This window comes from Poecile atricapillus, chromosome 7 (genome assembly GCF_030490865.1).
Source record: "Poecile atricapillus isolate bPoeAtr1 chromosome 7, bPoeAtr1.hap1, whole genome shotgun sequence".
NCBI classification, from domain to species: domain Eukaryota; kingdom Metazoa; phylum Chordata; class Aves; order Passeriformes; family Paridae; genus Poecile; species Poecile atricapillus.
The window spans coordinates 19,633,469-19,659,944 of NC_081255.1; the positions used below are offsets into that span (position 1 = coordinate 19,633,469).

General features: G+C 37.7%; 1 protein-coding gene across 1 annotated transcript in view; it reads left to right on the forward strand.

The window, feature by feature from the left end:
- ZNHIT6 (zinc finger HIT-type containing 6) overlaps nucleotides 1–25,774 on the forward strand; it is a 31,958-nt gene extending 6,184 nt beyond the window's left edge. Inside the window, exons 6-10 of the mRNA XM_058843086.1 lie at nucleotides 4,773–4,841; nucleotides 5,626–5,706; nucleotides 6,210–6,290; nucleotides 20,641–20,765; nucleotides 24,911–25,774. Of these exons, the coding sequence (XP_058699069.1) occupies nucleotides 4,773–4,841; nucleotides 5,626–5,706; nucleotides 6,210–6,290; nucleotides 20,641–20,765; nucleotides 24,911–24,945 (391 nt within the window). The 3' untranslated portion in view covers nucleotides 24,946–25,774. The remainder of the gene's footprint in view (nucleotides 1–4,772; nucleotides 4,842–5,625; nucleotides 5,707–6,209; nucleotides 6,291–20,640; nucleotides 20,766–24,910) is intronic.
- Nucleotides 25,775–26,476: the final 702 nt, after the last annotated feature.

Below are 26,476 nucleotides of genomic sequence, written 5' to 3' on the forward strand. Positions count from 1 at the left end.
CTTCCCCACCAAGAGGGGCCAGAGGGCTACAAACCTCTCTTGTAGCAGGCATGCTTGCAGCCTGGGAGCATTTGGTCAAAGGGATGTATGTAGGAGAAGAAGGAAGGTTTTACATTCCCTCTCCTCTTTGATGTAATTGTGAGAAAAAAATACAGTGTGGAGATTTGGGATTAGCATAATTTAGGAGATCATTAGTGTTACACTTTGAGGTACACCTGATAGTTCTAAAATGTCAGCTCTAATCCTTAGCTAGGTAGAGAATTAAATTTATTGTTGGAAGTGTTGATTTTGAGAATATAGAAAGGAGTTTTCTGATCTGGGTTTTGACTTAATATTACAGCAGTGGAGCTGTTAAAGTTGAATTTAGTTGTTACTTAGTACATAGGGTTGCTTGCTTCCTTGGACCCACAAAGAAGAAAGTTAAGTTGCTAAAGGAAAGTCAAGGAAGGTAATATTATCCAAAACTATATGAGCTGAATGCTCAGTACTTCAATTAAACTTCAGTGCATTCTGAGAGAGTACTAGTTGCCAGATGAAAGAATAGCTGGTCTGTTATTAAACTTCATGTCTTTTTAATCACTTTGATGAATTCAAAATGAAAAAGACAGGAAATGCTACAGCATTTGCACTTTGATGTAAGATATCCTTTATACTAATATTTTAAGAATACTAGTTGCTAAATTGAAAGCAAATCATCAATGAATTACTGTCTTTGACAGGCTGGCAGTGAAATATTTCTGTAGAAACAGAACTGCAGTTGATGTCTTACGATGTGATGAATTTGGAATTTTTTGTCAATAAATACTTCAGTTTGCATACATATATACATGCACTTTTAAAAACACCTTCTAAGCACATTTAAAACAGTTCTACTGCATTCTAGACAAAACTGAGAGGAAATGCTCAGAGGAGGCCTAGGCAAGAAAGTTAAGCTTTATGAAATATTTCATATCTTTTTTAAGAAATGTGTAAACATTAGACACTTCTAGAAATCTGCCAAGGCACTTAAGGGGTTTTTCCAAGTCTGGAATCCTTTGTAGATCAGTCCTTTAGTTCTCAGTAGCTGTACTGTCTACAAACAGTTTTTTGAGCATCTTCTTAGGTAGTGCTCTAACTGTAAAGGTAGTGAAAATTCTCAGTTGTTCTGAGAGACAGCTGGAGGAGACAGCCAATTTGTATATACTGCTGCTGTCTTTGTAACATCAGAAGTAAAAATGTTTCCATTGTTGCTGTGAAAAAATTTTAAATCATCTACCTGTTGGTCTGGGAGAACTACAGTTGATGACAAAATAAGTTTTTGGAAGTTTTAGGAGAAATGAAAGGTAGATAGTTACTTCTTGTAGAACTGTAGTTGTGAAACAGCCTGTGCAGTTCTGAATGTATTTTGCATCTATATCTCATGCAGAGAGAGAGATGCTTGGCTCCCCTTTTCTCTCTGATCCATTTCCATGTTTCTGAAGTAGCCAGAACAGGAGATGAAACCAAGCAGTGCAGGGATGGGCTATGATGCTACTGTTACTGACATCATTGATGTGCTTGTGCTTCACCCAGATCTCTGCTGTTTGGTAGTTTTACAATCAGTGCCTTGGTATCCAAAAAACCAAGGCACTGTTGGAGGGGCATTCTATGGCAGCAGAGTAGCATGAAATGCTTCATAGAGTGAGCTGTTACTCAAATGCAGATGACTTATTCAATTAGGCATTTTCATTTCGAAAATGAACATGCTACGTGTTGGTTGTGTTTGAAGGAAACACTACCCCAGTGAGCCATAATGGAAAATGAAGTCAGTGAGATCTGGAGCCAGGATATCTAACTTTGATCAGAACTTGTTGTGAAGCTACTTTGATAGCATCTACAGTTGGCATCAAGTTCTCTGGGCACACATCAGTGATGGTGAGGGATGCTTCACTTCAATAACAGGCGCCCAGTAGTTTGTTCTTCAGTACTTCATTGTACAGTGAAGAGCATGAGGCTATTTCTGTTACAAGCTTCTTTTTTCCCTGCCTGCTTCTATCCTGTTCTTAAACTGCCTTGCTTCTTTCTGCTTGCCATTTACTTCCAGGCAAGAGTACTTTAAAGAGAGATGAAGTCATTAATTGCCAGTATTAATATTATGGTATTAGTTCGCTGAGAAAAAAAATCAACATTTCTGTTTTTTCAAAGTGGAACTTTTTGATGAAAAATGAGCTTTTTACCTTCAACTTCCCTGATTCACAGCACTTCCTGTGCACTATTCCATAGGCTAGATTGTGTCTGGATGGGGGAGGGACAGCGAAAGTCTGAGAAGAATCCTCTTAAGCTGATTTTACAGCTGCAGTGATGAACTGATTCTGCCTCAGTGAGCCCACAGGGAATTAGTCTTGCATGTGAAATGAGGATGTGCTGTGTGACAACTGTTTGTACAGACACATGAAGAGTGTTCCTAGCAACAGGTAGAAGATAGCTAAAAGTTCTTATCAGAGCATTTCTTTTTTAAGTGCCTGTGTTAGAGACAGTCCTTTGGGCCATGTGCATGTTTCTGTGAGCTGTGTCATGGTTTGTCTCTCTCGTGCTTTGGCTGTCTTGATTTAAAGATCAAAGTGTCACAGAAAGGGTTGGTCACTTAGTATAGATAAACACGGCCTGTTTGAAAAAATTGTGGAAGATGGTGAGTGAAATGAAAACATGCTAGAAAGCCTCATGTTGGTTAATAACATAGAGCAAAACCCTCTTCTGAACAGTCCTTATAAACATTTTAATAAATGTGTCCATCGTGTTTCCTTCAGCTAATGGTGGTGACCCTATTTCTGTGTCTAAAGCTTACTAACTTTTAGTAGTCTCCCTGGGAAAGTGCTTTGAAATAACACCATTCCATGTTAAATGGCAGATACTAAGGTGTCTGAGAGGAATCACAAGCTTGTTAATCGCAAGGGAACTGAACTGGTTACATAACCCTATTGAAATTCCAGTTTGCGCTGTGTGTCTGGTAGCATTGGTGCTTCCTTCAGCTGTCGAGATAAGAATTGCAAAACCTTGTTTTACTTACCTTGCAAAAAACTCCCAAAATTCCACTCAATGTTTTTGAGGTATTTCAAAACATTTTGCAGTTTGGTAATTTAAGACTGTCATACCAGTATGCAAAATAGCATAAAATTCATGGGCCCAAATATTTTGCCAGCTTCTGGTTATATATATATGCTATGTTTTCTGTCTTATCCTTCATTTGTGGTCAGACAATCTTCTTACCTTTTCCAGACCTGACGTTCTCTAATTCCACCTTTCAAGGCATTCTCATTCTCTACTTTAACAAGCATGAGCAGAGAGAAGGGAGGAACCACAAGGCATGCTGCACAACTCTGCTGAGGCACACATTGCTTTGGGGACCCTGGGCTTCATTTATTTGTTTTATTCTAATTATTACTTTCTTGGAGCTGGGGGTTCCTGCTTACTCTTTTTTTGGTAAATACTAGTACATCTGATTTTACTTGCACTCCAGAAAATATGGTTCAGCTGTAAAGCTCACTTTTCTCCTAAGAACAACTAGGTAAAGGAATTATTTATTTGATAAGCTCACTTTATAAAAAGTGCTCACATTTAAAAATTGGTTTCACAGTTAATTGATCTTAGCAGCTAAGTTTACTATTTTGCTAGTGGATGCACATACACTCCTCTCTGCAACCCGCTAGAACCTGCTGGATAATATTTCATTTGCCTGATAAACAAATTAAACAACATGTTGGATCAACACTGTGTTTACTTTTTGTTGTAAACCAGAATCTTTGGATAACTGAGGGTGATTATCCTGGATGCAGTAATTCTTCGGTTTGAAATAATGTTTATAAAAGTAGTTAAAAAAAAAACACCATTAGATGTCCCTGTGCTTCACAGATGTTTGAGCTCTGATTTCTAAATCTTTGCTGTTTGTCATGAGTGTGAATTTCTGAACCAGAGCAAAAGGCCAGGAACCTACCTTTTAGGCTGTGCTTTCTCTTAGGGAATTCTTTTAGAAATGTTTCTGCAGATTTTCTGCAAATAAGCAAAAAGGCAAGTAGAGACTGCCCAATCTAGCAAAGTATTCTCTAGAAGTACAGTCTAAGATGATGCTGTTCTCGAGCTATGCTTCAGTAGCTTCTGTTCTCAGGTATTACTTATGCTAGCTGGAAAGAGAAGGTGGGTCTTAAAAATAACAACTAACATAAAGAAGAAAGGAATGTGACATCACTTTGTCCCTACCAGAAATTTTATGATCTTTCTGTAAAATGTTTGTTCTTTCTAACTTCTCTTATCCATGTTATGCCAGAAGGCAACTTCCTTCCCTGGCCATGACACATTTTCTATTGAGGCCATCATAGCTGGAAAAAGTTGAGTCCCCTGTGTTCTGTAGGACCCAGCCTCAGCTGGGACTCAGGCTATTATTGTTGCAGAGGTTTGGTAATTTGTCCTGGTGGATATGCCAAAAAGCAGTTTCCTTTTCTGAATTAAAGGGCAGCAGGAATATACTCACTTTTAAAATGTGAAATACTGTGGATCAGTTAATTGATGATACCTTATTATATTTGTAAGTAACAGATTTTCATCCCATGAGAACTTGAAATTTAGCAGGATGTGGGAGTGCTACATCTTTCAAAGGACATCTCAGCTTCTCTGCATGTCCCTGTTACTCTTTGAAGCCATTCAAAATTTTTGTTCTTGTCTTCTGCACCCGTGCTGCTGTAGGTTACCAAGCTTTATCATAGATAAGTGGTAGTTGTTACCTACTAAGACTAAGAATATGCATTTCTTTTTGTTTCCAGGGAGAACAAGTTCTACTGGCATTTGAAGCTCGTATTTCCTCACTGTCATGCTGAATACACTTTAAAAGGGTACAGAACTTTAAAAACTATTTTTATAAAGTTTAAATTAAGCTGTTGAAGTTGAACTGCAAAATACTTTGATCAGTTCTTACCGAGTTCTGTTATAACAGGGTAAACTTAGGTATTAATTTTAGTCTTAAATAAAAGGGCATTTCAATCTAAAAAAAAATTGTATAGTCCTTTTCTTTCTGAAAGCTAGCAGGCTTTCCAAATCAGGCTTAATGTTTGTTAGTCCTTTTCTCTATGTAAATAGAGAGCTTGTATATTCATAATAGTAGTAACCCTGCACGTGACATACTCTCTTCTCATGGAGCAGATGTTCAGCACGATTTGCCACCCCTCCTCACCTGCACTCTGAAGCTAACCTTCATACAGGGTGAAGTGATTGCAATGTTTGCTTTGTAGGAAAGTCCAGAAACACATTTTGAGAAGACAAAAAAATAAGCTGTAATTGACAAATGCTTCTCCTTTTTTCCTAGCCTGAAGGGAGATGAGAAATATGTCCTTGTCTGCTTCTAGGACTGCAGGATCAGCTTGTTTCTTTTGCAGGGTTAGAAACTAGAGATATGCATCTGTTTACTCCTTAAAAGTGCCTGTGAAATCCAGTGCTGAAATTGAGATAAAGCTGCCGATAACTGCGCAGTATTGGTGCACATTTATGATCCTCCCATAAACTACTCAGCTGTGCCACTGTAGCATGCTAATCTATAGCTTCCTTCAGGTGACTCACAGTAGAGACTTGTGTACATGATGAACGATGTCTCACATGCTTGATTTTTATCTTTGCTGAAAGGGTGCCTGATGATAAAACACTTGCTGATATCCTCAAGCCATACATTGATCCAGTGGAGTCAGATCCTGTAGTTTGTCAAAGGTGTGTACTGAACTTTCCTTCCTCATTGATCTAATGTGCTAATAAAAGGGAATGGTTCTGAATACATGGCTTAAATTAGCTGCAGTACCAGCTTGCAGAGCTGAGTTCCCAGTCAAAAGTACATCTTTAATTCCTGTGTTGAAAACCATCCTAACATTCACCAACCAACTGACCCTGGGGTACAGCCACCAAATTTAAACCAGCAAAAAATTAAGAAACTGACTCACGGCACACAGACCAAATAAAGCAACTGTAATTCTGGAAAATGTAATCATAATTAACCTCAATGGACATGAGAGTAAACCTTCAGAATAATTAGAAAAACATGCTAATAATTACAACCCTTATTTATAGAAAACACCTAATATGTGACAAATTATTGTTTCAAAGAAAATATACATTGTTTTGGCTCTTGACATGCATATGATAGCCATTTCTTACGGATGACAGGAAGAAAAGTTGTTTTACATAATTTCTGCATCTTCTCTGCTTTTTTTTTTCAGATTAAAAATCTATACGGCATCTCCTCTATCAGATGTACGAATTTTAATGAAAATAGAAAACAGGAACCGAAATTCTATCAGGTAAGGTGGTTCTTCAGTTTATGTGCTTACTAATTAAAAACAGTAAGAAGATCTAACACATTTCTTAGTCCTTAATATTATAATTGGAGATTACATAATCTCATGGATAAAACTTCAGTGAGTAATTACAAGTGGTTTTAAAAATTATTTGGCAAAAATTCTAATTCTTTGTCTTTTAATATGTCAGCATTGACATTTCAGTGCAATTACTGAGTATGCCTGTACCTAAGCTGCTTCAGCAGCAGTCCCTGCCAATGTAACAGAATACAGGTTTGTCTTAAAATGCTAAATAACTATACTGACCCTCAGAAATTCATACATCCATTTCTTCCTGAAGCTTTCTCTGTGAATATGTTAACCTTCCAGAGGGAGTTGAAGTGATAGTCAAGATGATACTCAAGAAGAGTTATCTTTTTAAATAAGCAAAAATTATATTTTTATCACAGTCCAGTTCACTGCATTTGAAATTACACGTTTTTCTGAAAGTTACTTGCTCATCACTCTTCATGTTACTGTGTTCCTGGGTGTGGGCTTTTATGTCTTCAAAATTCAGACTTGTGCAGAATTGTTTTCTTTGTTTTCAGAACAGACAATAATCTTGAACTTCAAAATTAAACTTTAAAGAAATATTTTTTGCTAGTATAAATACCATTCCGAACACTCCACCCTGTTGTCACATTGTTACTGGAAAGGATATGTATCAGCTTAGTATCATAACTTACTGTGGTTCACCAGTGATTCCTAGTTAAGCATCTGAAAGTACATTCTCGTCTTCAAAGGTAACAAATGTAAATAATATGCTTCCCTAAAATATGATACATTATTCATACGGAGGGAGTAAGGGTAAGTTGTAAGAATTTTAGCTGTAACTTAGGCTCCAGTTTATGCTGAGTTTTTTTCACAGTAATATTAAAAAATGTGTAATGTACTTTTCAATTCAAATTCAAGTGCAAACTCTTAATGATTTTGATGGAATTTTTTTTCCCCTTTGCAATCATGATTTGAAATATGGTTGTAACATTTGCCATCAGAATTGCCAGCTAGAAACCTGTTGTTTTTGCATGAATTTGAAGATACAGAGCCCTGGTTCATATATGCAGGGAAAAAACATGAAACACCATGGACTGCCTAGTACCCTGTCTCTGAGTTTTATAAGTGTGGGAATAGTGAGTTCTCATTTGTGAACACTGAAGTTGTAAGGGACCAACTGTTTCAGCTGAATATTCAGAAGTCCAAGGAGCCTCGTGGGTTTCATCCCAGAGTACTGAAAGAGGTATTGGATCTTATGGCAAGACTCCTCTTGATCATGTATTAAAGGCCTTGGGGTCTGAGGAGGTCCCTGCTGTCATGTTTTAACCTAGCAGGTAGCTAAACACAGTTCAGGCACTCACACAGCACCCCACAACACCCCAGGGGGATGGGGAAAGATTCAGAAAGAAAAAATTAGGATTATTGTGTTGTGATAAAGATAGTTTTAATAGGGCAAAAAAGGAAAGGATGAGAATGATAAAAGAATTAGAATATACAGAACAACTGATGCCCAGTGAAATTGCTTACCATCCACTGACCAGTGTCCAGCCAGTTCCTAAGCAGCAGCCCCCAGCCAGCTTTGTTTTTAATTTAATTTAATTTGCCTGTAATGTTGGCCAGGTGTGGTGTGGAATATCCCTTTGGCCTGTTGGGATCAGCTGTCCTTGCTGTGTCTTCTCCCAGCTTCTTGTGCCTTCCAGCCTACTTGCTGGTGGGGTGGTGTGAGGAGTTGAAAAGATCTTGACAGTATAAGCAGTAGTCTTTCATTATATCTTTTTTTAAGAAAGAAGGAAAACTTTTCTAACAGCTGTGTAGGAGGTTTGGGAAATAAACCAGTTTAATATAGAAGTTGACTATCTCTTCTGCTCATTAAAGGTTTTTTTGTTATTTAACCATTTGTCTCTTCTGAAATATCTATAGCTTTTCCTTATGTCACAGATTTGAGCGGGAATTCTTGTTCATTAAATTAAATTAACCTAAATATTCTGAAGTCTGAGACTTCTCTGTATTCCTACAATCAGCCTATGTTGGTTGATAATGAGGTTGGAGTAATTGGTATTTATCTCACTTAGTGAATGTTAAGTTTAAAGTATAGGAAAATCAGAAAGTTAAAATAGAAGCGTATCTTGACTTGAGAATTGCAGTTCCTCACTTGGAAATTATGTGAATCTTTTCATAGAAGTTGGTGGAGCAGGCCCAGCTGGGGCAGTGCAGACAGGTCAAGGAAACAGCATACTGAAAAAAAAAATTCCTCCTCTGAAAGGAAAGAACAAAGTTTGTTTGAAATGATGGGACTGCAATGTCAGCATAAAGTCACTTCTGTCGACATAAGCTGTGTCTATGCCAGCAAGCGCTCTCAGCACAGTTGTTGTGACAAAGACTCTGTGAGGGAATTCAGATTTTTACTGTAGTTGCATTGCAGTTAAGTAAGAAAGAATTTGTTTCAGTTTCTTCTTTTGGTTCCTCGTCCCTATATTAATCAGAGAGTATTGCTTGTACTCTATGGATCAATACCTGGAATTGCAGTGGAAGTACTTGTGATACAAACATGACCAGCTTGCGGTTTAGTGGTCTTCCCTGTAGATCAAATACTGAGTGGAGACAGAGCTCCCTCACCTTTCTTTATCTAGGTTTCTTTAACAGTGGGAAGTGTTAACTGCTGGTTTGTGTAGCCTTGAGTGCTGCTGTCAGCTCAGTGTAATTTCTCATTCTGTGCCTCCTCATTCTGCGTGATTTTATGCTGCATATTCCTGTATGGCAAAATGCTCTTCCATCACTTTGTGGGCAGACTGAAGGAGTAGGATTGGTGTAGGCTACTCATACACGTAAGTCTACATGAATGTTTCGTTATCTGCAACTTCTATGCTCACCAGAAAAATTTCTTCTCCACAAGCACTAGATTATAGAAAAGTTGTAAATATATGTCAGATGCTGGGTTTTCCCAAAAAGCAGAACTTTTTGGAAAAAAATCCTTTTCACAGTTACAATTTTGTATTCTTGAGGAAGTGCAGTGGTGTTTCAGAGAGTATCTAAGCAGGATTACAAAATGTTAGTCTTCTAGTTTTAAGATAAGTGTGTTACAGAAGTATTTCCTGCAGCTGTTTATGAAACAGGAGTTTGTGGTTTAGTTTTGGTTGTTTTCTGTGTTTCACAGCAAATCATCCTTTTAGTTTGAAGGTTCTTTGTAGAATGCTTTAAATTTGGGGTTTTTTATTTTTTTCTTTTCTCCAGAAATATAAATTAGCCATGAAGTACTGATTTCTGCTTTCTCACAGGAGTTCTGTAGAACTTAAGAAAGCCACTAGTGTGCAGATATCATGGATAGCTGCCAAACACTGTACTTGCGTTCTTGCTATGTGTCTTTTACCATCAGTGGTGACAGTTCCTAGAGAACTTAATGGTAAGTTCTTATTTCTGTCTTCTCTAAAACCACCTTGTAAGAATTGTTTTCAGTATGAATTGGTAGCACTCCACAGTTAATTGGGGTAACTTAAAGCATCATTTCTCCTCATGTCTTCTCAGCTTTACGTGTCATCTCATGCCCTGTAACTCTTAGTTACACTTGGTTTATCTTCTTATTTGCTACACTTGCTTTATGAGGAATCTTGCAAAGGAGATTTTAAAAAAGTAAGCATTACATAACTCTTTTTTGCTTAAAACCTTTTGGTTTTAAGGGAAGTTTGAAAAAAATCTGCATTTGAATGGGTCAGAGTAGTTTTCCATTTGGTGTTGCTTGCTTTGATCACGTGTTATGCAATTTAGTCAGTATTGGTGTCCATTCTCTCTTCGGCTGTAACTATTCTAAGAAAGGTTTAACTTCTTCCTCTTGGATGATTTTTATAGTCTACATTCTTTCATAAAGTAGTATTTTCTTTCTTCAGGATAAGTTAATGTCATGATTGTCTTCAGACCTTTATTTGGGATGCCTTCAAAGTGATTTCATATGGTAAGAGTATTGGTTTTTCCAGTAAGGAAAGGAAAGGTGCAACAGCCAAATTACACAGTGTGGTTTGGGAAATACACCTTCTGATTTTCCTGAGAATAGTCTTATCAGGCTTTGTGTAACGAGAAAACTAAACCAAGACAGCAACCAGCCCTTCCCAAAATCACTTTCCTGTTGTAAAACTGCCACATCATAGAGGGATGGATACAGAATCAGTTGTGGAATTGTTTTCTGTATCAGTAGTACTGGTGTAGTTCATGCTTCAATTACGCAGAAAGCAAAAAATACCAAAAGGATTTTTGTGCTATTTCCAACATCAGGGGGCTTCTTAACTGTCTGTGGTGGCACTGGCTGGGGCACATGAGAATAATGGCATGTTTGTCACTTAATTCTTGTGGACCACAGGGAAGAAAATCTGCTAAACAAGTATCAGAGGTTCTCCTCTACTAAATGCCATTGTTTTATGGTGGTGAACACTTCTTTTGCTTTAACTGATTTAATTCAGTTGCTTTCCAGAAGGCTGGATGATGTTAGTAATTCTGGATCACTTCCCTGTCTCAAGATCAGCTGGCAGAAATGTGAGTTATTTCCTTGGATGACTTAACTCTGTGCTCAAAGAGAATTTTCTTTTGTAGTCTATTGTTTTTAAATAACTATGGGTTAGATCACATCAGTAGGTTGTAGTAGTCACGGTAATAGGTTTAGGAAGGTGAAGCTTTTTGTCTTAGTGTGTGCAAATAAGCCAACAGACTTTTGGAAAATTATCCTGGAATTCAAAAAGTACTAGAAATGTAATGGAACCACATTTTTTAATGTAGCATTTAGATTATTTATTTCCTTATCTTTAAAAATATCTGTTAGATACTTGTTTTGTCAGTTACTTTAAGATTATTTTTAAAACCCTGCTATTGAAATACATTGAAGGTAGCCTCAGGTATTGATCTGTTAACGTTTTCCTTAGTTTTTCATGCTCTCTTCCTTGGGCACCTCTTCCTGCATTATGATTTGTGAATAACTTCATGTAAAACCAAGACAACTTATAGTCTTTGCTTTCTGCTTTTCACACATAAGTCAATTTCTTTAAAAAGTCACCGCTGTTTATGTGGTGCATAGATCAATTCTTTTTATCATTCTGTTATCACCTGTCTTCAAAAATTCTACTTGATCTTGCAAAACAAGTGTGCTAGAATTAGCGCGTTTCAAGCATTATTTCCTTCTTTGCATTTTCTGTGAACGTTGAAAAGTGGTGTGCTTTGTTTATGATTCTCTAGTCTTACTTAGGAAGCAATTTCTTTTCACATTTGTGTAGTAGACAATATGCATGAGACAGGAATTAAGGATACAAATCCTTGGCTGAACTGCTGGCCTTGGCATGAGCTGGAACAGACCCCAAGCTGGCTTTAACCTATGCCAGAAGATTGACAGTAGAATTCATTACTCTTCTGTAGCTTGCAGCAGCTGGCACAAAAGCAGCTCTGCCAGCTTTACAAAAGCAGGGAGCCAGCTTACAATAGTCATTCTTCACTGCACAACTCTAGTCAGGCACTGGTGACTTCGTGCTGCTCAAGGGGAAATAGAATTTGGTCTGTAGTCTGTTTCTTAAAGCACAGCACTCCTGTGTATTAATACTTACTGCTGTTTTTTTCCCAGAGAGTTGCATTTTGGTTTGTGGGGTTTTTTAAATTAAAACTTCTTGCTTTTCTTACTGAATACTTCCTTACATTTTCCTGCAGGTCATTTCAGGCTTCCTAGTTTGTTACTTCAGCCATTACAGTGTCATTTTTCACATGTTCCTTCTTCATCTGAACATCAGTTTCTCTGCTGACAAAAGCAATGCAAAGCAGCAGATGCCAGGTTACACAGCTTTTACTGTAAAAAGCAGTCACTTTCTTTCCTAGCTATTTACATTCTTCATTGAAATCCTCTGTTACACAACAGAGATGGAAAGCAAAAAGCTACTCATTGCTGAGAATAGTAAGTGTGTATGGTCAGAATCTGTAGCATGCATAACTGAATATTTGTGATGGATGACTACAATTACTTGACCTTTCAAAAGATTTTTGGGATGATTTCAAAAAAAACCCCGAGTTTGTCCATCTTACTATCTTGTGCAATCATTTTTTTCTTGAAAGGGATTCCTTTATGAACCAGTAGACGCCTGTTCTTTTTTAAAGTAACAATCCAGTGTTTTGTAATCCATGCTGAATTCTTTTGGATGAACTGTTTTATAATTAATGGTATTGCTTTAGGGTTTCTAGAGTGTCCCAGCTAGAGAGTTGCTGACTGAGACACTTATTGCACAAAGATTCATTTGAAATCATAACCTCCACTCCAAAATTCTGCTGTCTGTAGTGCAGCAAGTTAAATCCAGACAACTTGCAGAGGAGGAATATGTAAGTAAGGAGCTGGAGGATGAGAGAACAATCAAAATGTTACAGATGGCTTCAGCCAGTAGCTTGACCTGTCCAGTCATGTAGTGGTGTTCTATAAGCACCACAGGCAGATCTGAAGATGCTCAGACACTTCATTCTTGCAAAGCAGGTAGGCAGACCCCAAATCCTAAACCAGAAAAGCTGTATACAGTATCTTCTTTCCTTATTACGTCTGGGTTTAAAGCATGGGAACAGCCCATCCAGAACCTGCACAAGCAAATTTCATGCCCTCTCTTGGAATGTGCAGCTAGAAAAGACTGTTTCAAGAATAAATCTTGCAGTTTGCTTCAGTCTGCCATTTCTACTGGGGAACAGAGGGGACTCCCCTATATGTATGTACCTATGTAACATATGTATAGTATGAAAAAAGTTTCCATGGAAGTTAATCTGCTGTGTAGCATGCACATGTAAGGCAGATTTGAAGGTAGGAAAACAGGCTATGAAATTCAAGAAAATACTATAATGGGGAAAACCCTGTTGAATAATCTGTAGCCCCTTGGCTGAGAGAAGGAGCTGGTGAAAATGAGCTGTAGAGCCAAAGTGACACTCAAACTCTTTGTCCTATTCCAGTATAGAATAAGAGTTGTGAGATCTATTGTGCGGCTTAATTCAACTCTGTGGGTTGCTGTTAAAATATTTTTCTGAAGGAAAAAAATGATTTGCTGCTGGTTTCTTGGAAGAAAAAAACAATGAGATGCTGACTTAAAGTTAGCATAGTTCCTTCATTTCAGGAGCATGGAAAGGCTGTAAAGGCTTCTAGAAGCAAAGATACAGACTCTGCCCTGGACAATTGAAGTGATAGGCTGAACTTGGAATCTGCAGCTAGGTGAAAACATGGCAGCATAGCCATGAGTGTTTTTAAAGAGACAGAGGAGAAGACAACTTTTCATGTTCTTGTCAGGAAGGAGAAAACCTGTTATTTCCTCCTGATCTTGCCAAAAGGGAATCCCTCTTTTGTTTTCTCTCTTTTGACCTGAGTGAGCTATGGCTGATTGTTTCAATGTTGCCAAGTAGGGAATTGACCTTCCTGCTTGTATCCCAAGAGAATAATTTGTTTTCTTTACGTCATAGCCTTTCATTTTCATTGTAAAGCATTGGTAACCTTTTACCTTAATGGAATGTTTATGGTACTTTGATTCCCGTGAAAATAAGTATAAAATTTGTGAATGTTTCCACTATTCAATACAGAGCGTTAAAGGTATTTAGACTCTGTCTATATAAGCTAAATTTGGAAGTTAGTGCTTGCTATTCAGAGATTCAAAATTAGAGAAGGATCAATTCTTCCTGACGTGGAGGTTCATTAGATTAACCCAAGCATAATTACAAATTTACAGTGACTGGTTTCTGATCAGTTTTATATTTGTTTATTTTAGCAGTGTACTGCTTGCTTACATTAATTTTTAAAATGAAATCTGATGTATTAGTTTTCTGAACTTGATGTATTAAGTGTTTTTCATTGCATCCTTTGATACTCCTTGGTACAACTTACACCTCTAAAATTATTTATAGTTAGGTTTCATGGGGCTGTATATCAGTGTGCTGTCATTAAAGTAGATTATCTACATTGGCTTTTTCCCTGTGACCATGCCAGTATTGTATTAGTGGTACAAGTCTCATATTTTGACTTCTCTGCATTTTTGGGGAACCATGCACAGCTTTTACTGGTACTAAATATGCCACTGATACCTTTTCCATTTTTGAAGCTTAAGGCATTCATCTGCAGTAGCCAGCTCACTGTCTTATTAATCAGAACTTTTCCCTGGTGAAATTCCATATTCACATTAAGTCTTCTGGCTAGCATTAACTCAGGCTGTTTTGTTTATCTAAGTCATATAGTGGCTGTACATGATTGTGGTTTACATTTTTTTAATATGTCAGCTGTATAATATTTGAAGAGTTGTAAACCTTGAGCTTTTAAGCAGTTTGTGAAGCTGCCTGGCTCACAAAGTAAGTAAATTCCCATGTGTGTGTAAAGAACGATTGCTGTGATGCACTTGAATTATAACATCTTTACTTGCTGCTGGATTTTTGTTCTTTTTTTCATTATGTCTTATGAGATGGGGAAAGTATTTGCATTCTTGAAATTCAGTATCACTTTATTTCTGTATTCTTTGCACCGAATTCTGCCAAATGCAAGAAACTGACATTTGCTAGTTTCACATTTTCCTTTTGTTTTGTTGTACTTTGTTTTACAACTAAAAGATGCAGAATGTTCTGTACTTCAGTTAATCTTTAGTTCATTATTGTGATCCCAAATCCTTTTACCACATCACTCTTAAAGCTCAGTCCACTAAATTGTTGAAGCAATTGCCTTATCTGCTTTATGGGTTTTGCCATCAATTGATATATTTTTCCAGTACTGCCATTAAACAGCTTCTACTGTGCTTCTTTCCTTTGTGCAATTGCCTCATTCTCAAGAGGCTTAAACAAGGACAGCCTTTGTGCTTCTATGGTACTTGTACTCTTACTTTACTTCTCTCTCCTTTCCATTAACTGTCTCATATATTTTCTAGGGTGGGAGTGAACAAACCAATGAGGTTTTTTTGGACATCTACTATTGTGTCAAATAATTTAGGTGACAGTTGTTCCTGATATCTTCACCTGGCTATTATTTTTTTTTTCCAGGATGTTTAAACTCCCTGAAACATGTTTCTCGTAAGAGGGGAGTTGTGAGTTCTGTTTTTCTTTTCCCCATTTTACACTTGACTTTTCAACAGTTCTTAAATTTCTCTAGTGGCAAAGCCTCTTATAGCCCATGAAAGAGGGGAGACCTTCGATTGTTACAGCTTAAGATTGTTATCTTAACATGGTCATTGTTTGGGGATGAACTATGGCTGAAATATGACAAGGAAAAGGAACAGCTTCATAGTTTTCTCATTAATTGGCTGTGCCTTTATGTACCCTGTGAATGTAGGTGTAGTTAGGAGATGGTGATGATGTCCGAGATGCTTTCCTGCTATGCTGGCAGCTTTTCTTCCTGTAATTTTTTAGTTGGTTCCCAGCAGGACTTGTGGTCCAAATGGTTGATAAGAGAAGGTTGCTGGTCCTAATTTTCTTTTTTTTTTTTTTTTTTTTTTTTCTTTTCTTTTCTTTTCTTTTTCCCCCCCCCAAAGAAGTAGATTTTTGATGGCAGTCATACTTAACGATAAGGATTTGACTTGAAAAGGGTTTGGCCAGGCATCTAGTCTGTACTGGTATTGATTAAATTATGCAGGTGTCAGTTGTACAGAGGAGAGGTTAATGAACAACTGTTGAGGCAAATTATGGAGGTCTTAGAACAGCAGAAGAAACATAACCAATAGTGGAAGGAAGAGCTAGAAGGTTTTAAATACTTCTGTAAACTGTAGTATATAATTTTTTTATATTAAAATACAATTTTATATTAATATACAACTTAAACTAGGTTCCTATTCTCTTTCCTTAAAAAAGTGTTCAGGCAGAGTATTTCTTCATATTGTTTTGCTGTTGATAAGAGTTAGTTATAAAGGAAGTGTTATGTCAAGTCTTGGGGATTTTTTTGTTTGTTCCTTAGATCTCTGCTGTTTTGCTCATTGAGTTTTCTAATTTTGTCATGTATCTGGACTAATCAAATTCACTGGTTTAGGTTTTTTAGAATGTCAGAATTCTAGTGACAGAGTTAAATATAAGTACTGTGCATTATTTCAATCCATTGTATTTGCTTTCTGCCTTTCATACCTAATTCAAGAGAGCATTTCCCTACTTCCATGTTCACCAAATCATAACCACACGAAGAGGTTATTCACCACTTAGGAATGAAAGTCCATCTGTTAGTTATTATCTTTGCTGTACTGCAGCATTTCAGAATGTGTGCTTGGGAGAGACTTTAAATGCTGTACCCAGTCTTTGCCCCTTCTAGGCATACACAGATACCTAGGAAATGCTACCCTCTTTGGTCTGGTGTAAAAAAATCCTTTTTTCTTCCCATATGTTAGCATAAGCTTGGTTGTGGATTTTTAGGACTAGGTCCAAAATAGATAGCATGATGTGTCTGAGTTATGCCAAGTAAATACCTCGATGTTTCCACTCAGTTCTAGGAAGAAAAGTCGTCTTTGTGTAAAATATGTGCAAACAGTTTAGCTGATCACTCTCACAGGGAAATCATAAATGTCATTACACAAATCCACATTTTGGTAATATTTGCAATTTCTTAGATGGCTAAAACTTGTTTGTTCTCAGTGTCTAGAAGACCAAACTAAAGAAATAATATGGCTACAATTTATCTTCAATTCCAGATTGCAGATTTTTTTTTTATTATTATTAAATAATAAAAAGTTCCTGTAGATGACATTCAGGAAAACCTGATCAGCAGGGAATTTCCTGCTGTCTGAATTCATGGATACAAGTTACGCCATTGCGATGATAGCCACAGGCTCCATTTGAGGGGAACTTGTTGTGATGCTGTGACCTAATGTGGCATTCCTGCCTGTGGGAGACAGATTAGGAGTCTGAATTGTTGAATTCCTGGAAGGTGGTGGAATAACTATAGATAGTGAAACTAGCCTTTGCAGAAACTCACAGATGCTATCAGAAGTGCAGAGCCACATAAATTTCAGTATTTTGTGAAAGGTAACAACTGTTCATAGAGCAAATATAACAGTTTATGTGGGAACTGATGTGGGATTGCTGAATCTTGCTAAATTTTCTCAATTGTCACAATTTTTGTAGGCTTTTAAACTGCCTGCTAGCAGGCAAATTCTACTTAATTTTGGTTCTTCAAAAAGCAGTTATTGTTATTTCATTCCAGCTAAAATCAAAAGCGGTTGTCTGCTAAGATCATCTCTTTGTGGTCCTTATAAATGGAGTCATTTCTTATTAAGAAAAAATTCAGGCCTATTTATTGCTTTGCAACATGGGCATAAAGCTTTACTTGGGGCAAGAAAATAATCAGGAAAGTATATTATTATATGGTGGGTGGTGTTCAGGGAGGCTGAGGGAACATAAGGAAGGGAAAGAGAAAACAGGGAGGAAAGAAGATGGAGAGGGAACATGCAAAGAGAAGTTCTGCTGAATACAGGGATCAGGAAGCCATATGAATGGGACAGTGGGAGAAAAGAGAAAGTGGAGGGAGGGTTTAAAAGAGGGATGTGAGGATGGGTGTTTAGGGAATGGTTTTGTTGGCATGGTCAGTTAGTTTGGAGCCAGACTTATCTCAAATCCATCCTGGAATGAAGGGCTGAAGGAGCTCATTTAGGATGACAGCCTCAGTTAAGTTGGTTCCTGCAGGTGGTCCTGGAGCATGAGAGTCCAGGTGAAAGGACAGACTTACACTGGTTGTTTTTCATTTCAGTGGGTTGTCAGTTGAAGTGCACAGTGAAGGAGGGGTTTGAAAAGGTTACAGCTCCTTATGGGTTCTTCTCATGCAGGCTCTGCAATCCCAGTGATACAAAACTAGCGGGTAAAAGTGGTAATAAAGGGGTACCTGGTAATACCTGATTGTGATGTTCTCCCTGTTCTGTCTCCTGCTTGTGGTGAGACCAATTTGCTGCACATACATGGAAGGGCGACTGTCCCAGTGTTACTCTACATTCTTAGCTCATCCTGTTGAATAATCACTACAGGAAGTTACAAGACTTGTAAAAAGAAATGCCATTTAATTTAATTTTTCTCCAAACAGGCCTAGCCTTTTCATAAGTAAAAGTTAGAAGTGTGTGTGTGTGCATAGGCTTCTGGTTAAACCCAGCAGGGCAGTCTTCTTTTACTCACAGGTCTCTATTGTTCACCCTCTGACCACCATCTGACCGTGTATGACTTTATTCTAGTTCTGGGATGAAATTGGGAAGATTTTTATCATGACCTGGTCTTTCTGAAATAACCTGAAAAATCAGTCTTGCTCAAGAGCTGTTCTTAAGTAGACTTCAGAACTGATGTGACAAATAAAAGTTTTCTTTTGAGATCTTTTAAGCATGCCCAGTCAAGGAAGAGCCTGACAGGTGGATTAGCAGAAAACCTCACTTGTGTATGAAGAAGAAAATGTGGTAGACTGAGGTCTTTTGGATAATATATACAGTAACAGACAAGTTTAAATAAGACAAGCATTAAGCTCTTTTGTTACATTCTTCCTGAAGTTTACAGCCCATATTATGGACTAAAAATTTAGATGCTTTTTCCTGTCACTGTCAACCAGTAAAATTTACTTCAACAAAAAATGATAAAGCTGTGACTCAGTGATCTAACACTTCAGTAATTTACTATCATAAAGTAGTTTTACGTTCAAATGTTTTATCTTATGCCAAGCTGGACGCTAAAGATGTTTTGTCTAAAATATGAGATAATGGAAAGTGTATTGTGGCATGTGAATTACTTTAGCCTCTTGGTGGTAAATGTTTGCTTAACCAGAAAAGAATGTGTTGAGGTCCTTGCCAAAGGAAAGGTATTGCCATACTTTGCATTTAGAGTACTGTAAATAAAGTAGTAAATATGTTTCTGTTCATGTGTGTTAATCCGGAATTTATGAATGCATTCATTCTGTAAGACATGTAATATACTGTTATCCCTTTTAAAGGGTTTCAGTAAGAAGAGGTCGTAATTACTTTGGCTTGAGAGAAACATGAAACCAAATATTTTCATGATGATTTGAAGTTGAATATGAGAGAATTTTTGCTCAAACTAAGTTTCCCTTAAATCCCAGGGACTCAATTCCTGGTTTACCTCCAATGTTCCTGTGTGCTGATTCGCAGTATACTGCTTTTAATCACATATTATTGTAAATCATAAAGTATATCATTTCCTTCACCTACCCCATGTTGGTTTTGGCAAAAGAAAACACAACTGTATAATATGTTAATGATCAGAGGAGGTAGAGCAGCTATGGTAAATACTCCACGTATATTTTGTATACGGTATATTTTGGTTTTGAACTTTGTTTGCCCTTAGCTGATACAATACCTTAGTGGCAATTCAATAATGCTGCTTACAGAAAGAATTGCATAACTCAGATTGCAGAGTAATAATATCAGAGCATCCTTTGGATGTCTCAGTTACAGCAAGTGAAAGCAGCAAGGTCCCCCTTTCAGAAGTCTTTGAAATACCCCTTTCTTTCCACAAAATCCCATGCCCAGATTTCTAGTTAAAGAGCTGGGAGAGAACATTACAGTTTGAGAGAGTACTTGTGGAGAGGATGCTCAGTTTACTTTTACATAGATTACTGTGGTATCATTTGTTATGTACCTGTTTTCACTCTCTGGGGTGAAGAGGAGCCCTTTCATAGGAAGGGACTGCACATCCCAGTCCTGTGCCTTAGGAACACACAAGTATGTGGGGATTTCTGCAGGGAGCTTCTCACTAATGGTGCTGTGAGCAGATATTTGCTCTGGCATGGTGGATATTGTACCATCTTCTAGAAATTATTTGCTGCTGTATCAGAACAAAGACATGTCTCCTACAAAGCTGAGCTCTAAGTGCTCCAGTTTACCTATGCCTTAGTAGCTGTAAAGATAAGCTTTTTATTTCATCTTCCTAGGGCTTCACTGATAATTCATAAGCAAACGTGGTAAATAAGGTACACTACTCACCAAGTAAATTAAACCTACAGTGTTAAAGCCCATAAGTAAAATATTAAATGTTACTTTTAATTTAGAATCAGATTTTGATAAATGTATCAATTTTGATAAGCCTATGTCCTTATCTGATTTGCTAAAGGTATTCATTAAGGCATAACAAAACATTTCAACCCTTAGAGAAATTTGACTTTCATTCTCCTTTTGTTCTTTATGCTTAAATATGAGGAAGGTTTAAAAAAAATATGCAGTTAGAGAATAAGACTGGATATGTAATTTGAATTATAAGGTAGTTCTTCTGGACGTGGTGTCGCTTGAAAATCATGTGAAATGCCAGGAAGCCTTTTACTTTTTTTTTCCCCACAGAAAATGTACATTACATCCTTGCTAATATTAAAATCCAAAGTAAACTTCCTGTTATTTTTAAGGTACAATGAACTGGATGCCAGTAGAAGCCTTCTAGACAATCTGAAAGGCAAAGTAATAATTGAGTATCCAACATTATTTGTGGTCTTGAAAACACTGAAGAATGACATGGTGGTTCTTGGCCAAGGTGAGCATATATTTATTTCCGGTTATGTTATACTTGGATATTTTAGTTATATAAACAGTAGTTAAGGATATTGCAAGGAATGAGCAATATGTCTTGTATTTCCTTCTGAAGCTAAAAGATTGCTATAGAAAGAGCTCTTGTCTTAAAACTGCTGGCTGATGGCATACGTCCATGAGCTGTATTGGATATGTTTTTTCTAACTTTGTTTACTGGTGATTTACTGGGGTTTTTATGTATTTTTAGTCACTAAGGTGAAACACTTATTCAGACTTGTGCTAGTTTTTTTTTATATATAGCAAAGTTTAACAGAGTTGGTTATTTCTGAAGAGTCAGGCTGTCTGGGGAAGATGAGTTTTAAGTAAACCTGATAATCATGCAAAGGAATTGTTCTCCGTTATTTTCTAGCATAGCTTTTAACATTGGGCAAATAATTCTGAGTTATGAGACAGTAGAAATCATAATGGTAAACTCACTTTTGAATGGGGTAAAAGAACAGTGTTATCTCTTAAAAATTACTTGATGGAAAACTTTTATCTTGGAGTTAATTTGGAAGAGAATCCAGATCTAACAAAAATTTACTTTTAGTTTTTAAGTTAATTTCCATTTCTCTCCCCAGTACAAAGGCTTCATGTCCCAGCATCTGTTTCTGAAGCTAAAAGATTGCTAAAAGATATTTCAGCTGTTGAAAAAAGGAATGAGTTCTCATCTATGTGTAGTCCCCCACGTAGTCACCGTAGTTATCATATCCCATAATTTTCAGTGATGGGCCAGTCTCTAATTCTTAAAGATTTTTGAAGAAAAGCCTTGAGATATATTTTCAATTACTATTTCCCTGCAGCAGCTCAGTCATGGCTCTGTATGTGTCTAATTGGACTGATGAAATACGGGACTGAGAATATTGTACCAGTGATACTGGACCTCCATGGAGCATGGCTGTTCTGGCTAGATTACACTGAGTGATCCCCTAAGTGAGAGCAATCTGCACCCAAAGATACGGCATGCACAAATTCCTTGTGCTATGCACTGCAAGGGCTTCTGAGAGTGAGACAGCGTGCCAGGGGATAAGGTACGGCTCAGATCTGAGTGGCCCCGTGATATGCACCCTGGCAGTGCACATACAGACACTGCAGTGCATGAAACTTTTGAGTTTATCCATTATTTCATTGTCTAGGAGCCTTGCTTTTCAGTGCTCATCTGCACCCCTATGATTTAAGAGGGAATTACAATTGATTGACTCATGTACTGAATCTGTATAGAGTTGTCATTGTCCGCTCAGCTAATAGGGAGGTTGTCCTTTTAAGGATATAGATTCAAGTAAGTGTTGATTGAACAACAGTATTTTGAGGTCATGCTGCTGCACCACCTACCTGACTCTGTAAAAGGCAGAAGAGGAGGGGAAGAGAGAGCCAGTAATAGCTGGGAAGTGCCGACAGCTCTGTCACAGGGCAGTGCAAGTGTGTGTCTTCAGGACAGTAACCTTCCTCTGCTGCAGGAATCATTTGATAAGTAGTCATCCCTGCAGGGGTACTGACAGGGACTAACAGCCGTTTCAGGTTTTGACAACCATTGATTTTTGTTGTTTTAACTGTTGCTATAGATTCCATAAAAATGAATTTAATAGTTCCCTGTTAAGGTGTCTTGGGTATGACATAGCAAAAGTTACAGCTAATGGCAAAAATACCATGATTTTCACAACTTTTATCATAACTTATTGTCATCTGCTTGGTTAAGATATTAATAGTCAACTTCAGCCTTGAGTTAGGTTGGGAACCTGTGTTCTTGATATTTTTTCTGTTCAGAGTAGAAGCCTGTGACTGTAATTTTAGATTCTTTGAGGAAAAACATGTTCACAACATGAAGAGCTGGAGGACTTTCTTGTAGCTGTTACTCTGCCTGAAGACAAAATACCGTTTTAGTCAGTGTGTCAAAATCATTGTGCTTTTCTTTCATATGTCATCTTTACAGAATATAGGAGGAAAAAAACAGTTTTCAGTTTGCTTTAGCAGTTGCATTCACAGATAATTGCTAAGAGTAAATCTTATGTTAACCTCCAGACTGTTCAGGATGAAGTCTGTTGTAATCACAGAAGTATTTTAGCCCCTTCCTGTCTCCCAAGAAGTGACCTTTCTGCTACAACATCTTCTGTGTTTGTTGCAGTCCAGTTTCTTTGCCATGTATGGCTTTCTGTATCGGTGGCCGCTCCTCCCAAGCCATCCATCCTGCTGATCCTGTTGCCACCACTGCTGCCTTTCCTCTCTGCCCCTTTGCATTCCAGGCAAACAGCTGCCATACTCATGAGTGGACATGTGGCAGGGTGTCTGCTGAGCATGGCGACTCAGGCAGTCATAGCCCAGCTGACCCTGTTTGCAGGGGATCCAGGCTAGAACAAGAAGCAAAGTCTTGAGGGAATTTAATTGCTAAAATACTGTTTCCTTCCAGAGCAATCTCAGATCTACCCCCTTCCCCAGGAAGAAGAGTCAAGTTTTCATAGCCACAGCAACAGGCCATTGCTGGGGAAAGATGACCATTCTCCCTGAGATTCAAATAGTAACCCCCAAGGACTGGGGAATAGCTAGAGCTGGAGACCTTCAAAGAGAAACAGTGAGGATTTAATGAGTATAAAGCCTATTTCTCCTTTTCAGAAATGGTTGAAGTATTTTGGCCGAAACTTTCAACTACGTAAGGAAAATAAAGGTTGAGAAAGGAAACTGCCACTGAAAAACTCTAGGGTTTGAATTTTACATTATAAGTAAACTGCAGACAGTTTTATAGTGAGAAGGATTGGGCAATCTTATTTATAGGCAATGCTATCAAGCACCATACAAATACGTTCTTTTTGAGTGAAGACAATCTGTATTTCCTTTTAAATTTTACTGTAACAGCAGAAGTAAAATCTGTCTGTTGAGCATTGCTGTGAGTCAGAAGATTGCCACATTCTTTTATGTGATATTTTGATGCTTGACTTGCTTAACAGCAAAACCTACAGGTGCTCTGATTTCAGCATACAAGGTCAGTCATGGCTGAAGATAGCAGGGGATTATAGAAGCTTTCACAGGCCTTACTTTGTGCATTACTCAGTACATATCTAGCATATAAATGTTAATTGATTATACACTAGATTTAATATAGACAAAATGTGACCTCTGATGTTTCTGGGTGAAATGCTTCTATTTTCTTGAACAAATTCCTTGGAAACTGTACAGGTGCACACTGTGTCCTATGTATTATCCATATTTGCCAGCTGTAGAATTTATCTTGACCAGAGAGTAGCTATACTTCATCAGCTCCCTTTTGGTAACATTCTCTTAATGAAACCTCTGATACTAAATGCTCAAAAACCTCTTCAAATTCATAGATCAAATACTGAAAATAACAATGAGACCAGAGTGTGAATCATGGGCCTGCTTTGCTGTAGTTTATTTTTGTGCTGCTAGAGTGTCACCAACCAAGTGGCATTTGATGGCGTCAGCACAAGGTGACCAGGGTCAGTGCTTGTTAAAGAAGGATCTGTGGGGTGTGAGGCTGAAGACCAGTTTTGGAGATGAGACTTTCACTACATGATCTCAGCAGAGCACAATAGCTGTGCCCTAAAGTGTAAGTTACTGTCCACTTTGTACTTCACCAGCATTAGCTTATGGACTTAACTTTTCATTATCTTTGGGATGCTGGAACATGTGGAAGAAGCGCAAAGCCACATCATTTTAATTTTCCATTTCAGATTTCTCTGTAGTTCCACATCTTAGTAGTTCCACTAAGAAAAATGTAAATTATTTATAATTCATTACAGTTGTGATATATGTCTGCCACATCCCCAAAAACAACATTTAAAACAAGCCAAAAGAATAATTTTAAATTCTCACTAGATCTAGTTTTGTGGGGGATAAATACTCTGCTTTCCTACTTGACTGAAAGATGTAGATATAAAAGGTAAAAGGAATTCTAAACATTGTCTTGCTTTCTTTCAACAATGAGCTCCTATCCAGGGCATTATCCTATGTCATGAAAGTGGTTATGTCTTATGAAGTAGCTATCCTAAAGAAGAGAGTGATGAAAAGGAAAAGAATATACGAAACTGCTTCTGTTTGATGAGCAAACAACATTGCTGAAACTAATTACTTGTTTGTTTTTGTGTTCTATATCCTCAGATGGCAGTGAGCCTGCAGAGAACTCAGACAGTTAAAGCTCATCCCTTTCATCTGTGGAAGAAGGGGAGCATTCGGGGCAGTTTATGACAGTTCTTTAAGAGAAGAGGATGGAATGAGCTTTTATTTTTTTTATTATTTAATTAAATTTTTTTAATACAACTAAGTTCCTAGAGCTTCCTTTACTAAAAGTAGCACTCTCAAAGTGCTTGACTATTTTTGGATTTAATAATGCATATTTAGGGATGTAAATAAAAAGATGGGGAATTGTGGTTTCAAAAAAAAGAAATACTCTCATTTCATTGCAGTCTTTAATTGCACCATTGTTTTTCCTTTTTCCCTAACCAGCTCAGTGCCAAATTTTTGGGTTTAAATACCTGATCGCATATTTGTATTTATACATGTATGTGAGTCTTAATGCTTAAATTTACTGGAAGAAAAGTACAATTTTTTCATTAGATCAATTTCCTTTTACAGTGTTTCTGTGTAAAACTGAGCTGCTACATAGTTTCATGTTATTTTTGATCTTCCCTGGTGACATTTTGGGTGCTTGATGCAATACTTTTTTTTTTTGTTCCTTACTTAGTAGCATCTTGTTTCATGTGTTAATGGACAGGTCAAACTGTGTTTTCAGGATGGCATGTTGCAGTGTGTTCAGTCTTCTCTCCAGATCTTCTAAATTGGCATGGGTTTTTAAATCCATAGAAATGGGTGCATAGACTGGCACTAATGGAAATAACACTGGACTTCTATAGAATGCTTGTGTTATGCATCTCATATTTCTAGTACCTACTGAAGTTAGGTATTGTAAATACTTACTGGCATATCAGCTAAATTTAGCTACTTAAAAACAAATAAATCGTAAAGGAAAACGAAAGAATCCTGTATTGTCTGCTGACAGTTGTTAACTTCTGGAAAGATTCCTAGCTCACAGGCCACTTATCCTGTATCCAAGTCCCCTATGCCTGTGGGGTCTGTTGGAGGATGAGAACAGCAATGCCACAAGTGGTGCAAGCCAGGTGACCCCCTCTCCCCACAGCACCAGGGCATTCTCAGGAATCAGTGTCAGACTCTGCCTTAATTTTGCAAGGGTCTGGTCTGGCCAAGCCAGTATTTGTAAAGTCTTCAGGACATAATCAGTCTAAACAGCGCTCTGAGGTTGCTGCTGCCTTAGTTCCCAGGCTCTGTCTCCTGCTTGAGACAGGCACCTTTGTGTGTTGGTGGCCTGGGGTGTGTGCTGAATTGCCATGAAGGTGGTATTTCAGTCATAAGTGTTCTGCCAGTGCCAATGTTGTAGGTAGAAACACAAAAGAAGACAGTGAAGGAGCTTCTGGAGGTAACAGGAGGCTGTGGGAGCGATACAGGAGAGGGTTTAGGCTTCTGGCTTCCGGACTCTCAGTCTGGGATTCAGGGCACCAGGCTGCTGGGTCCTCACCTGTCATGCTGCATGGAGGGGATTTTTGAGATGTTCAAAGTTTTAGAAGGTTTTTTTTTTCCACTTGTAAAGAAACTGGAGTTAAGTTGTTTGCCATGACAGCTCACTACTGAAGTTTGGCCAGAGCGTCAGAC